This window comes from Phascolarctos cinereus, unplaced genomic scaffold, assembly GCF_003287225.1.
Source record: "Phascolarctos cinereus isolate Bilbo 61053 unplaced genomic scaffold, phaCin_HiC Scaffold_5;HRSCAF=322, whole genome shotgun sequence".
In the NCBI taxonomy this organism is placed as follows: Eukaryota; Metazoa; Chordata; class Mammalia; order Diprotodontia; family Phascolarctidae; genus Phascolarctos; species Phascolarctos cinereus.
In genome coordinates, this window is record NW_027555958.1 from 444,513,148 (window position 1) to 444,527,630 (window position 14,483).

The following is a 14,483-nucleotide window of genomic DNA, read 5'->3' on the forward strand; positions in this document are numbered from 1 at the left end:
GGGGAAAGTCCAGGGTTTTTCCTTTTTGGGGTCTAGATCCCATCCTCATCATTCCCCCCTCAAATGGGACCCAAATTCTTTTGGGGTAAGGGGTGAAGGTCTTGGCTTCTGAAACTGCTTCCTGCTGGCAAGGGGCATAGAGCTGTCTCTGCCTCAAGGGGGTCCCGAAGAAGAGGTTGGTTGGAACAGAGCACAGGCTGCATCCAGGGAACGATGGAGTGGTAGCCGCTGGACCAGACACATAGGAAAAGTGAATGGCCTGTAGTCTGGAAGACACAAATCTGACAGAAAAGACTGCAGGGCCCAGATATGACAAGATAAAACATTCTTAGGTATGTTTGGATTCAGATAATACAGTTTTCCAACCATGCAATATGAAATTCACCTCATAGCCGGACTCAGGAACAGCAAGGTGGGTAATATTCCTTTTCAAAGGAACATAATAAGGAAACTGAGCCAGGAGGATCCCATCTTAGACTGAGGCTAAAATTGTCCTCTCAGCTTTTCCCGATGCTGACCCCCCCCCAGTATCACATTCTCTAAGTAGCTTGTGGCATTTCTTTCAGATGGTAGATTATTGATTATCGATGGATTATTATGACCCATCAGACAACTCAAAATAAAATCCTATGAGCTTTTACCTCACACATCAAGTTTCACTAACCACAGCTCAGGAAAAACTTTTCCAAGATTTACATCTTACACTTAAACTTTGTCCTGGTGTAAAAAGCCAATCATTAGAGATTTCTTTACACTTGCAAATTCTCAGCAAGCCATACATAACCCAGACAAGTTTACACATTAAAACAATAACCAACAATAGCCAAATTATTTTAGTGGTAACCCAATCATGAAAAGTTGACATAACTGATACAAAAAGGTCACCAATTTAAAACCTGAAACAAGCCCATTACCAATCAGGTGACTTCAGTTTTGTTAAATGCATTTCCAAATTACTTTACACAGAGAATCAACATCTCATCATTAACAGTTAAAACTACAACTTTAAGAAGAGTGAGCTTACCCAAGTTCAGAGGCCAGCTTCTTTACCTTGAGCAGGATGTGCTGAACCTGGGTGATGCTTCCAGGGAAAGGCTGCCCCAGGACTCAAAGCCATTGCCAGGGGGCCCAGCTGTAGCTGCTGCCCCTCCCTGCTCCTTCCTTTCCCAGGTTGGGGAGGGTGAAATCAAAAGTGAGGGGTAAAGGGTGAAAATCTCTTCTCCTATGAAAGGGGTTAACAGATACCCTCTTGACTCAAGGGAAGACAGTGGGAGAAGGAGTGACCAGGGTTGTAAGGAGGAGTTTCAAAACTCCTTAATGATCAATCACAAAACCTCCAGAATCTGCCAAGATATTTTTAGCAGTTCTAACTTTTCCCTGTAACTTCCACAAAAGAGGATTCAGGGGTATAGAGGGAAGGGAATAAGTAAGCCTCAGGGAACCAAAAAGCAACTGCAGTTTTCCTCAATTCCCTAGTATGCCAGAATTGGGCATACACTTCCAGATAGGGAATCTATCCTTGTCCTCTAGGCTGCGGAAGGTGTACCCAGGTCCATGGCCTTGAACTGACCCAGTGGACTGACAGCCTGAGAGCATCAGGCCGAGTGTGAGACAGCCTTGTAACTGTCTGCCTGAAAAGCACCTCCAAGCCTTGGTGCTTGGAGAGCGACCTCAACCGCAGAACAAGAAAGAATGGGGTGGGGGAGGCTGACATACCTTCCAGTCTTGGCTGGAGAAGAACTTGGGGTTACACAGTTTCCCCATAGGGGCCACCAAAATGTTGAGGTTTAGGATCTTAGGGGTGCCGGGACCCCAAAATCACAACATTAGGATCCTGCCCAAAAGAATTTGCCAAAGACAAGGTTTATCAGAGATCCACCATATTAGCTAGACTCTTGAGGAATCTGAGAGTCTGTGAGGTACTGGCTAGATTCTAAGAATCTGAGCAGTGGCTAGATTTTAAGAATGTAAGCCCATGGCTAGATTTTAAGAATCTGAGCAGTGGCTAGATTTTAAGAATCTGAATATGTGGTTAGATTGTAAGAATCTGAGCACTGGCTAGATTTTAAGAACCTGAGCCTGTTGACTCTTTTTTTTCATGATTCTCTTGCATTACTCTCATTTCTTTTCCCAGTTTTTCTTCTACTTCTCTAATTCGCTTTTAAAATTCTTAAGCTCTTCCAGGAATTCTTTTTGGGCTTGAGATCAAATTACATTTTTCTTTTAGGCTTCACATGTAGCCATTTTGACACTATTGTCCCTTGCTAAGTTTATGCCTTGATCCTCCCTGTCACCATAGTAACTTTCTATAGCCAAGCCTTTTTGTTTTTACTCATTTTCTGTCCCCCTCCCTCTTTTTTCTGGTGACTTGGGACTTTCATGTGAGAATTGAGCTCTGGTCCTGCACTGTCCCAAGCTTTTTTGTGCTGACTGTGGGTCTTACTGCTGGCTTTCACTGGGCTTCAGGGCTTAGCCATTTGCTTTCTCTGCAGGGTAGGCTTCCCTTCTGGCTTGTACTGGTGGGGTGGGGATTAGCCATTGGCCTGCTCCAGGGGTGGGGCCCTGCTGCTGGGTCATTATGGACAAGGAGGATCTCTCTGTTGGCCAGCCCAGGGACAGGGCTTCACTACTGGTCAGCAATGGGGCCAAACCCTCTCTTGCGTTGGGGTGGCGCCTTGCTGAGCAGCACAGGCCACTCACTTGCTTAGACAGCTGCTGGTCTGCAGGAACGCAGGACCTCAGTGGTGGATTGGCTCAGGCTTGGAGCCTTGCTGCAGGCCCCCTGCTGTGAAGCTGGCCACAGCTGCTCTTGGACCTCACTCCCCTCTCACCCCTTACCTGCTGTAACATAAGGTAAGCTGCTTCCCTGCTCCTAGACTAATTCTGAAGTAGTTTTCTAGTTGTTTGGAGGGGAATTTGGGAGGGCTTCAGAGGGTTCCTTCCTCACCCTGCCATACTGGCACTGGAAAAGGTTAGATTATTTAAAAACAGAATTCTGTGTTGTCTTCTCCAGCTACTTCACCAGACTGTTAACAGGAGTCCACGATGCACACAAAGAACTCTTACTCTTGGACCAGAGGAAGCCCCTCTGCTCGGCCCTCTTGGCTCTTGGCCATCCTGTCCAGTCTACCTTTCCAGGCTGCTCCAAGTGGAGCACTTGAACTCCATTCTTCTTCCAAACTAGCCTTACTATTCTGGTATATGGGGCAATGCCCTCACACAGCCTATCCCCATTTGCAATGTGCTCCCTCCTCACCTGTGCCTCACAGAGCCCAGTCACGGACCACGTGCTGCATGAAGCCTTTTCCCGGTTCCCAGGGCTGCTCATCTCCCCTCCCCCCACACCATTACTTTGCATTTGCATTGCACATTTTCTGTTTACTTATGTGCGTACACACTGTTAACTGGACAGTGGCTCCCTGAGGGCAGGGGCTACCTCTTGTCTCTGTATCCCCAGTGTCTGACCCGCAATATGTATCAAGTCAGCTTATGATTTATTTGTTACCCTTCACTTTTCCTACATGTCTGGTCCATCTCTTTTGGACATCACTTCTTTAACGCAAGGCATCGTTAGTAACATGCTGGAGTCTACTTGTCCACTGTGTGTCTTTCCACTGTTCTCTGGGTCCCCTGCAATGGTAAGTCTTCAGAGTTTATGGTATTCAATGATCCACAGAAAGAACGCTGGTATTTTTATCTTTTTTTTTTTTTGATGTGGCAATCAGGGTTAAGTGACTTGCCCAGGGTCACACAGCTAGTAAGTGTTGAGTGTCTGAGGCTGGATTTGAACTCAGGTCCTCCTGACTCCAAGGCTGGAACTCTATCCACTGAGACACCTAGCTGCCCCTATTTTTATCTTTTAAAAAAGGTCTTTGGTGACAGAGAACAGCTTGAAATCAGTAAACAAAACAAAAACCGCTGTGTAATTTCCCAAATGTAATCCATTCCACTTTCCTCCTCCTCCTCGGGTTTAGGGCCACCTCAACATCCATTTGCAGTGGCTAGCCAAGATGTGTGCATTGATAGACTAATTCAATTGCGTGTCATATTGTGGGCAACAGATATCCTGTACTTGCATGGCTTTTCCTGGGTGCATTACTAGGTGGATCTCTTGAGTATCTGGAGATCTCACTGTTGGGAGGACCAAGTGAGACAAGGCATACAAAGCGCTTTGTAAATAAGCTTTCAAGGGCCACGTTTGTAAATTATTCTAATTGGCAGGAGCTTCAGAATATCAAATGGGTCATTTTTCTGGGAATGAGGGTGCTTGATCTGAACTCCTGACATCTAAATATCATAGACAGTTAGACTATGCCAACTGACGAATAAACTTTATGGAACAACTTGTCCTCCATATCTTTTTTTTTTTTTTGCTTAGGCAGTTGGGGTTAAGCAACTTGCCCAAGGTCACACTGCTAGTAAGTGTCAAGTGTTTTGGTCTGAGGCTGGATTTGAACTCAGGTCTGCTGCTCTATCCACTATGCCACCTAGGTGCCCCTTCCATATCTTTTGCACGTGCGCTTTCTCAGTGAAAGGCGACATCAGAAAAAAACAATCACAGAGCAGTCACCACAGCTCCAATAAGTCGCCATTGCCTATTTTAGTAATGAAATTTCAGCTTGTGTCTCCTCTAGGGAAATTTCTGCCATCAGACCTAACCAATAATGAATGACCAGAGGATGCTAGGGTGAAAACTCTTCAATATGTAAATGTTTAAAAAAATTTAAAGCATAAACTTAATAACCATCAACAAAATGCTCAAACATACGAAGGGTAAATCTTAAACTCAATACTTAGTATGCCACAGAGCAGAACCAAATGAATTAAGTTAACAAACAAGGCAAGAAAAGGTCTTTGTGCCTTAATCTCCTCCGAGGTCCCTTTTTTCTTCTTTACTCTTTATGTAATCATGCCCAGTGTATGCTCGTTTCTGGTTTTTATTATTCTGCATCCCCTCCACAATGTGTCTTTATATATTTGTGCTTAATAGTTATCTCTTTTTCATGGCATCACATGTGATCATGCCATAATCCGCTCATAAACCTTCCAAATTATTGGACATATATATGTATATATGGAAATATACATGTGTATGTATTCATATATATTACATATATTGCCTCCAACTCAACAGGTTTGATTTTTTCAAAAACATATACTTATTTTTTTCTCTCCAGGATTTTTTTTTTTGGGCAAGGCAATGGGGTTAAATGACTTGCCCAGGGTCACACAGCTAGTATCACGTGTCTGAGGCTGCATTTGAACTCAGGTCCTCCTGACTCCAAGGCCGGTGCTTTATCCACTGCACCACCTAGCTGCCCCCCTTGCTTATCTTTCACAAGTTCAAGTGCTAGGTCTCAAAAGATTAAGACTTACCATGGTCATTCCCAATAAACTAGCTAACCTTACTATTTAGATACAGTACCTGGATCATTCTTCATGAAAACTTCCTATGGCAGGGCTTCTTAACTCAGGGTCCACGGAGAGATTTCTGGGGGAAGGTCTATGAACTTAGATTGGAAAAAATTATATCTAGTATAAAAGAACTGGTTTTCTTTGTAGGCCTGTGCATTTACTTTTATGCATTTAAAAACATTATTTTGAGAAGAGGACAAAAGGCTTTGGCAGATTGCCAAGGGAGTCCATCACAGAAAATGTTAAGGACCCTGGTCTTTGAATATGGAATTAAAACAGGATCCTACAGTCTATTTTAAGCCAATCAATGATGTTCACTTTCACCGAAGCTTGCCTTCACAGATCTTTTTTTTTTACTTACAATATAAAGGAAATTTAATGATTTTTTTCTTCTCCAAACATGCACATGCTCATATGGTCATATATTAAAGAAGACTTTTCTCTCTTCAATAATTTTAATATGTTTATTAAGATTTACAGTCCTGTACTTTCCATTTAGAGCCAGTGCTATTCTTGGCTCTGAAGACATCCGACCTGTCTTTTAGGGAGCTCTTGGGTGAGGAAAATCTCTACCAATGTGGATCAGCATCTGTTCTTCAACACATAGTTTTAGGAACTTGTCTGAGAGATTTGATCCACCTAAGGTCACACCACCAGTATGAGTTCAGAGTCAAAACTTGAACCCAAGTCTTCTTGGTTTCAAAGCCAGCTTTCTAGCCACCAGGCAACACTGCCTCCGAACAGAAAACCTTTCTTTGAAATGTCAGAGGAAGCTATCCCCCTTTATATCCTAAACTGAGTACAAGTCGTGGATTAGGACCAGCGGGTTGGGCTAGCGGACCTTTGTGGTCATTCTAAAAAAGTTTCAGTTCTTAACTCTTTTTGTGTCTCAGAGCCCTCTGGCGCTCTGGTGCAGCCTGCGGATGGACCCCTTCTCATGATAATATTTTAAAGCTAACAGAATAAAAAACCTAGGATCATGACAAAGGAAACCAAAGGTTTAAAGAAAACAAAGATGTAATTTTGTTTCCCATCCAAATTCCCAGAAACCTGAAATCGCTTCACACACGGGGGTGGGGGAGAGAAGGGAGGTGCATCCATGAACTAAAGGCCAGTGGTTCTAGAGTGTCTCTGGTGTGGTTACTGTTCCTATTTTGCAGACTTGCACTGTAAGGTTTAAATAACCCAGCAGAGGAAAACGTCTGAGTGTTAGAACCTGGCAGGAAGAACTCCATCTTACTGCCTCCACCGAGGAGCAGACAGGACACAAGAAATTCGCTAAGAATGTTTCTAGACGCTTTAGGGTATATAACAGGGATGTATCTTGGATTGTTATTATATAAAACAGAATATTAGCACTGACTAACCAACGTATGCCACAACTTTATTAAATCATGAAAAATTTATTAGGTCCATCAATAGTGTTTTTGAACAAGCATTAGTTAAGTCATGAATTTGCTAGTGTCAAAGGCTAAGTCAAATACTAAAGCTATTAAAATATTAGTGTTTACCACATATTTTTCAAACTCACTTCTACTCTCTATATACAGAATTCCTGTTAGAATGCCCAAAGCAGCCATATTGCAAACATTTACATTCCCCATATAAAATGATGTGTAATGTACATCTTCAGATTGGTACAGATTTAAAAATATGTACAAATAAACAATATAGTGTAGTTAACAAACTATCTGACCAGTTAACACACTGAAAGCATCATATGCACATACAACTGAAATGAAAAAAAAATTTTTTTTGAAACCCTCAGGACAAATAGCCTAACCATTAATTTGTGTTTATAAAATTGTACAGAAAAAGGGTGTGTTTGGAAGCCTTCAGTGGGCTGTCAATAATACGGTAATTTTTAATAGTAAAAAACAAACATAAGGTAAATCAGATGTGTGTCCTGATCAATGCTTTGCTGAATAGCCATCTTAAACTCAAATTCATAAACATAAAAACACAATTTGTTCACTGAGCATAAACTATTGCACACAAGCAGTTTCTTTCAAAGAAAAGTAATTATATTTTACATATTTATGAACTTCAAAATGGTTCCCATGTGGTAAGTGTTCTATTTGCACTTTCCAAAACAAGAAACATTCATGAAAAATAAAATCCAGTAATACTGTTTTACCCATTAACCATACTCTAAGGCTAGTCTATGGCAACGGTGTTCTGCTGGGGATTTGGCAACGATAAAAAGACTGTCAAATGGATATGCGTGTCCTGGGCTAAGGTGAGTCCCTAAGGTCTGAAATCACTTTTTCCGGGATTTTCTAGTCCCACGACAATGACACCCATCTTAAAGGCCATGGCCTGACATCACAGTGATGATCAGACAGTAGTGGAGTAACTTTCTCTTCTTTTCTGCCTCCTTCCCTTAGGAATCACCTTACTTTCTCTTGTCTCCAATACGCCATCCTCTGTTTCACTCTCACTACTGCCTTCTGCAGCAGGGTCCAAAGTCATTAGGCCAGCTCTTCTGTGCAGAGGAAAACGGACTACACCTTCCCGAATGGAATTAGCTATAAAATCTTCATCAGAGGAATGGAATGATTCATCATCTCCTATCAAATGGTTGACAATGTGGATCCCATCAAAAGTGGGTTGGTCTGAGAAGCCCCTCTTGCCTTTTAGGCACCGGAGCTGTTTAAAAACAAACAAACAAACCCCCAAACCAGTATATTAATATTGAGCAAACACAAACCAAAACAAATTTCCAACAAAATACATGTTACAAGAAGTAGTCAGGGATTACTCGTCCCTTAAATTACGGTTGTAAGCATCCTCCAACGTGCACCAGTTTCCTGTACCTTCAAAGCTAACACATCATTAAAACTTAACAAGTCCCTACAATACATTTTGACAAGTCAAAGACGACTGTGCACATTAAGACGCCGTTCCTCACCTTCTCAAGAAATGGCGATGGTTTTACACCTTCCTGTGGTTATTCCACCACTAGCTTTATTTACTCCAATACCCTGAACTGTTTCTAGTAATAGGAGCCATTCTGTTCTTACTGCAGAAGAACCAGAAAACAATATGTAGAAACCAGTCAGTCAGTATTTTCCACCTGGAAATACCAACTTCACTTCTCAGGAAGCAAATGAGCATTCTTTTCAAATTTTAAAGAAAAAAAATATGAAATGACTTAGAATGTATTGATAACACAAACACTATTATTATGCTTAAAAAAGAGAAATCAAGAATAAAATGTGGATGCCAGACACTGAAACACTGGCCTTGTAAAATACCCCCCTCCATGGAGTGCCACCAAGCTTCTATCTGCTACCTCTTCTCACCTAGCTCTTAATTAGGGCAGGTATGAGGAAGAAGGGCCTTCCTACAACTGATGCCTGGCTTCATTACAACTAACACCTCAATTATTAAAAAAAAAAAATTAGTCCTTCCACAAGAACTAAAGTCTTGCAATAAGGCTCTGGTGAATTTTATATGCCCACTCTGGTGGACTACATGAGATCTTCCCAAACCCAGCCCCACTTTACAGAAGCTGGGGGGCGGGGGGGGGCAATCACCAAAGAGATCCTCACTTGCAATACTGCATTATCACAACTGCCTTATTCTGAGGCAACCCCATATCACAATATTGCAACCCCACAATGATTTACAGTTCCCAGTCTTAAATTAAGTGCAATCTCTCCCCTTCTCTTTTTTTTTCCCAGTCTTTTTTTTTTTTTAAAGAAATAACAGTGTTTCTTCACTTTTTTCTCTTCCTGGCTGTTAGGAAGGAAGGCACAGCAGAGGAAGCGCAATTTCCTGATTGTTTGGAAGGCGGGAGACTCCTTCAGCACTGTCACTGACCCCTGGGGGTTGGGATAGATCAACTTTCCCTTTAGCTGCCATGAATCACAGGCTGAGGATTTCTTCTGACAGACCAAGAGGCTGAAACAAGGGGCAGTCAATTCCTTCTACCATTACTATACTATCTACCCACACTACAAAAAAATAAATAGGGTTTTTGTTTTTAGTGGCAAGAACAAAAGAATCAAACTTCAATTTTTTACAAATTAAAATTATGTTGAATATTACTGCACATTCATGATCTGATGTCAATTTAGGGAAAAACAACTAAAATAACCACCTAATTAATAAAACAGGACAGGTTACATTTATACACAAATGAGTTTTAAAGTATGCTTCAGGTCTCATGTTATGTCTCTATACCTAAGTAGGAAAACTACCCAATGTTCTCATGAATGTTTTAAGCTCAAGACGCCATAGCATTAAGTTAACTACAATCAAATGGAACTCTGAAGTTACGGGAATTAATTTTTTTAAAAAGCCCCACACCAGACAAGGATAAACTTTAGTTGTCAACACGAGTCTTCAAATAAAATTCTCTAAGAGCAAAGCATCCATAAGTGCAACCCGACTTGTCTGAGCTGGCCAAATCATGGTTTCAAGTTCCAGTGTTTCTGGAGAGATGTTTACTTTGGGAGCCAAACAATTAAAAATGTAGTAAAAGCCTAAGAAGTTCAATTCTCAACTGTTCTGAAGCAGATTACTCATTTTTTATTATTATTTTTCCCCTCTGTCATTGATTCTCCTCCTCTCTTCTTCTTCTTCTTCTCACCCTTGGGACATTTCCCTTCTCTGGATAAAGAATGATTCAATGGACATAAAGTCAAACTCAAAATTGTTCCCTGTCAGTGGCTTGGTTAAGGACTTGGAGATGAGCGAAGACTTAACCAGGAGCTTAAAGCAGGTTTCTAGGTTACCTATGGATGCTGTTAAGCCCTGGATCACTCCAGCCCTCCATCCCACCATTTTGTAGCCTCAGCCTAATGCTAATTTGGCTTATTTCATCCCAAAAGGGAACTGAAATAGCAATGTCTACCTGTGCATGTCCCTCAATTAGGAACACCTGGCTAACTTTAAGTCTCGGTCTGCGCAGAGAACCACCCAACCCACCACCATGCCCTCCTTTCCTTTTTGCCTAGGAGATGCCCACACTATGCAATCCATTTCTTTCTGTACACAGTTCAGTTAATTATACCACAGGCAATCTTCTTCATGTACATACACCCACCCCCATGGTTTTTCAGTACCCTTTCTTCCAACTCTTTCTTCTCTCTTTCCCTCTTTTATTCAGCTCTCTCAGAAAAATCTTTCTCCTTCTTAATTCCAGTTGTGAATCAAAAAATGACCCTGATCTCAAGTATAAATCTAGTACTAGTAATACACTTTATCAAGGAAAATGCAGTAAATTTTGATGTAAGGGTCATCAGCCTTCAAGGTACCTGGTCTTCTTCAGAGGTCACAAAAAAGTATTAGCTACCTCATCTTCCTCTAATTAAACCTGCTTTTTCTCAAGCTGCCCAAGATTAATACATTGTTTTAAAATTTAGCCTCTTTTCCATTTTATTTTACGCAATGAAAATTTTGGCTTTTTACCTGCATTATGGATTAGACTTTTATGGGCTGGCCTGGGAATTTAACCAATATTTAGGAAATAATTTTTGTTGGAAAATGTGCTCTGAATTCCAATAGCCTTATAAGTGAACTTGGGGACCGTAATCCCTTTCTAAGTTTATAAGCCATGGACTCCTTATACACAAGCATGTGCCTGGCAAAACTCTAGATTCTGCTTCATTCTAGAGTCCATTTTGAGATGTTTTAAATTCTGTACCTTCTTTGATTTAACTTTGTAATTTTGTAATAAACAGTTGTGGCAAATAAATTAGCAAAAGTTCCACACACATGCCATATCACAAGAAGTTTCTACTCAATCACAGACTTATAGCAGCAATACAGTTACAGAAATAGAACCATTGTTTGTTACCAGACACTTCTACAGGAGAAAAAAGGTTTACTTAGTTTCCTCTTTATAATATAAAGCCAAAATAAAGAACTAGAAAGGACATTTCCCCTCAAGAACACCTTCTCAGACTGGGGACCATAATTTTTAGGGAACAAATGGAGAGTTCTGGGGTTTAGAAGAGAACTGAGGTAGGAAATGGGATAATTTTGGAGCTGCAGGAAGTTACGTAATGGTGTTGACTCAGTTCACTACAAATAAATGTATGCTATCTAATCTCAACTGGACCCTCCACTGCAGCAACATAATTCTTTACTGCTCCTAAACTGACTCCATCCTTCTCCCACCAGTGGCTGTTTCAAATCTTTCCCCATTCCTCCAAGAGCCTTCCTTCCCACTCTCTTAGCTAAGGATCCTCATGCATGCTTTACCATTGGTCATGACTTCCCTCTACTTTACATTATTCCCAATTCTCTATTCTTTCACTCTCTGAAGAGGAGGTGGCCCTTTTCTTGCCAAGACCAATCCACAGGTTACACATCTCTCTTTGTACACATTAATTTCTCCTGATCTACACCTTCACATGTGGCCCAGTCTTCTTCATCCAAAAAAAAATTCTCATTAGGCCTCACCATTCCAAGTCATTGCCCTATATCTCTCCTCCCTTTTTCAGTCAAAATCTCAGAAGAAAAGCTGTCTACACTCCCTACTTCCACTTCTCCTCTCACTTGCTTAAGCCCTAGCAACTGGATTCCAATTTTATCAACTCTGATTTCTGTCAATGGTCAAACCTGAACTCAACTTTTTTGACCTCTCTGCAGCATCTAACCTTGTTGACCAAGCTCTCCTCTTGAATACTCTTCTCCTGTGTGTGTGTGTGGTTTTAGGCTTTGTCTTGTTTTTTAATGTCTCAGTTCTCTCGCCTTTCTGATTGCACCTTTGAAGCCTCCTTTACGGGGTCACATAGGCAAAACTCTTTCTTGGGCCCTCTTTTCTTTTTTGTCTATGCTCTTTCACTTGGTAATCTCTCATGGGTTTAATCATCACCTGTAAATAGATTCCAAACTTATTTATCCAGCCCACTTCTCCCTCCTTAGCTACAGTCCCACCATCCTCTACTTCCTGGTGGGCACTTCTAAATGGGTGTTCCACAGCAATCCCAAGCTCAGCATGTCCAGTGGAGAACCAACCTCTCTTTGGAACTGTTTCTATAAAGGGACCCACCATGCTTCCAGTCCCCTACGTTCAAAATCTTGGTGTCATCTGTCCCCTGCGTTTTCTTCCTCATCTCTGTCTTCATATCCTTGGCTTCTCAGCTAAAGTGTCACTTTCTGTTGGAGGCCTTCTCAATTCCTGTTGGCGCTTCAGTCTTCTCCTCTGTGAACATCTTATAAGTACCTAGTGACGTGTTGTTTCTCCCATTAGTATGTGAGCTCCTTAGGAGCAGGGAGTAGTTTTGTGTTATTACCTCTTAGTTGAGCCATTACAAAGAGGATCCTAGTCAGCTCCCAGCTTCACCCCTCTAACTCTTCAATCCATTCTCCATATAGCTGCCAAAGTAATTTTCCTACAGGGTAGGCTGGAGTGTTTCATTCTTCTACTCACACTCCAGTGCAGATTACACTTTACTCCCCTTCTCATACTGGCCTTGCTGTTCTTCATGCACAATGTTCCCATCTCGGGCCTACGTGCATTATCCCGGTGAACACGATGCTTGGGAGGAACTACTTTAACGCCAGTTCTGAGAATCCCAAGTCTTCTTCAAGACTCAGCTCAGCTCTGTCTTCTGCAAGCAGCTTTTCTGGATCCCTGCATCTGTTAAAGTTTTCCTCATCATAACTACTATGTATTTTACATAGGTGTTCATATGTTCATGCTGTCTCTCCTGACAGAATGGGCTATTGGAGGGCATAGGCCGTGGCTAACACAGTGCCTGGGATGTCGGAGGTACTTAATAAATGCTTGTTGACTGATTTAAAAAACTCCAACAAACATTTCTACTTCCTTCCTGAACATGAACAGAAGTTCCTCTTCTCCTGTTTACTCTGCTCACCTTACACATCCCTCCTACAACTTATGATCCCTCGACCTCCTTTTCTCCATCTACCCACCCCCTTTATCATCTAGGTGTTCCTTTGTCTTCACTCCTCTTCCCCCTCTAGTAGTCAATCTTAAGACTGAGCATAGAAAAAAATGGATGTTTAAAAATAGGAAATTCATGAAAGAGTTCACTGTTGCTACTGATTCATACTTTCCAGCCACAGCATTTTCTCTTTCTCAGGCATTTTACAGTGGAGATTTTTATTACCCCCATAGGTAAAAAAGTCATCAGAGGAAAGCAAGGAAATCCAAGATACTGTGCCATATCAAGAACATGGGAAGGAAAGGTGATACATTCCAGATATAGCAGACAGTTCAAGGAAAAGCATGGAGGTCTATCAGGGAAGGATGAGAATGAGGGATGGCAACAGTCCATCCTGACTATAATGAAGAATATGTGAAAGGCATATAAGACAAACCCGGAAAGTGAAGGTTGGCACCCGATTGTAGGGCCTAGGGTACCCTAATGGGTAATAAATCCAATTAAAGTCAGGAAGTCTGAAACAAATAAATTATTGGTTGACAGCTACAGAGAGACCTGTTTAGGATTCGTTTTGAACAACAGTCCAATAATAGTAATACTACTAGCTGGAATTTCCATAGTGTCTACTACGTACCAGGCACTGTGCGAAATGTTTTAAGAATACCATCTCTTGCTTACCTTCTCAACAGGGAGGGAGAGAATTTGCAACTCAAAATTTAAAAAGCAAAGAATGCTAAAATAAGCAATTAATTTTTTTTTAAAAAAAGGAATAACAATGAGGAGGCACTGAAATACATATTTTGAATGAGAAAAAAAGAATATTATCTCATTAGATTTTTGTAACAACTCTGGTATAGGAAAATGGATACTATGCCTATTTTTACAGATGAGGAAATTGAAGCAAATGGATTCACATGACTTCTCTAAGTGAAATGACTTGTTTAAGGTTACGTAGCTATGAAGTGATTGAACCTGGATTTGAAATCAGGTCTTCCAGGCTCGAGGCCCAGGGCTCTGTGCACTACGGTGCCACCTAGCTGCCTTGTGGCCTGAGCCATTCTTTCCGGTTAATTCTTGTGATCTTGGAGCATCCTGATGTTATAAGCCTTAAGGCACTTTCTCTGAGTAAGAAAAACTCTCCGTTCATTTGTTTTTGTATGACGAATGAACAGGTGAAAAAGCATTTCTTTGTGTACTCTGAGC

The 14,483-nt window shown here is 41.3% G+C and overlaps 1 protein-coding gene across 1 annotated transcript in view; it reads right to left on the minus strand.

The window, feature by feature from the left end:
* Nucleotides 1-6,778: 6,778 nt before the first annotated feature.
* Nucleotides 6,779-14,483, minus strand: part of EVI5 (ecotropic viral integration site 5) — a 229,952-nt gene continuing 222,247 nt past the window's right edge. The window contains 1 exon segment of the mRNA XM_020975429.2: nt 6,779-8,064. Within this exon segment, the coding sequence (XP_020831088.1) occupies nt 7,753-8,064 (312 nt within the window). The 3' untranslated portion in view covers nt 6,779-7,752.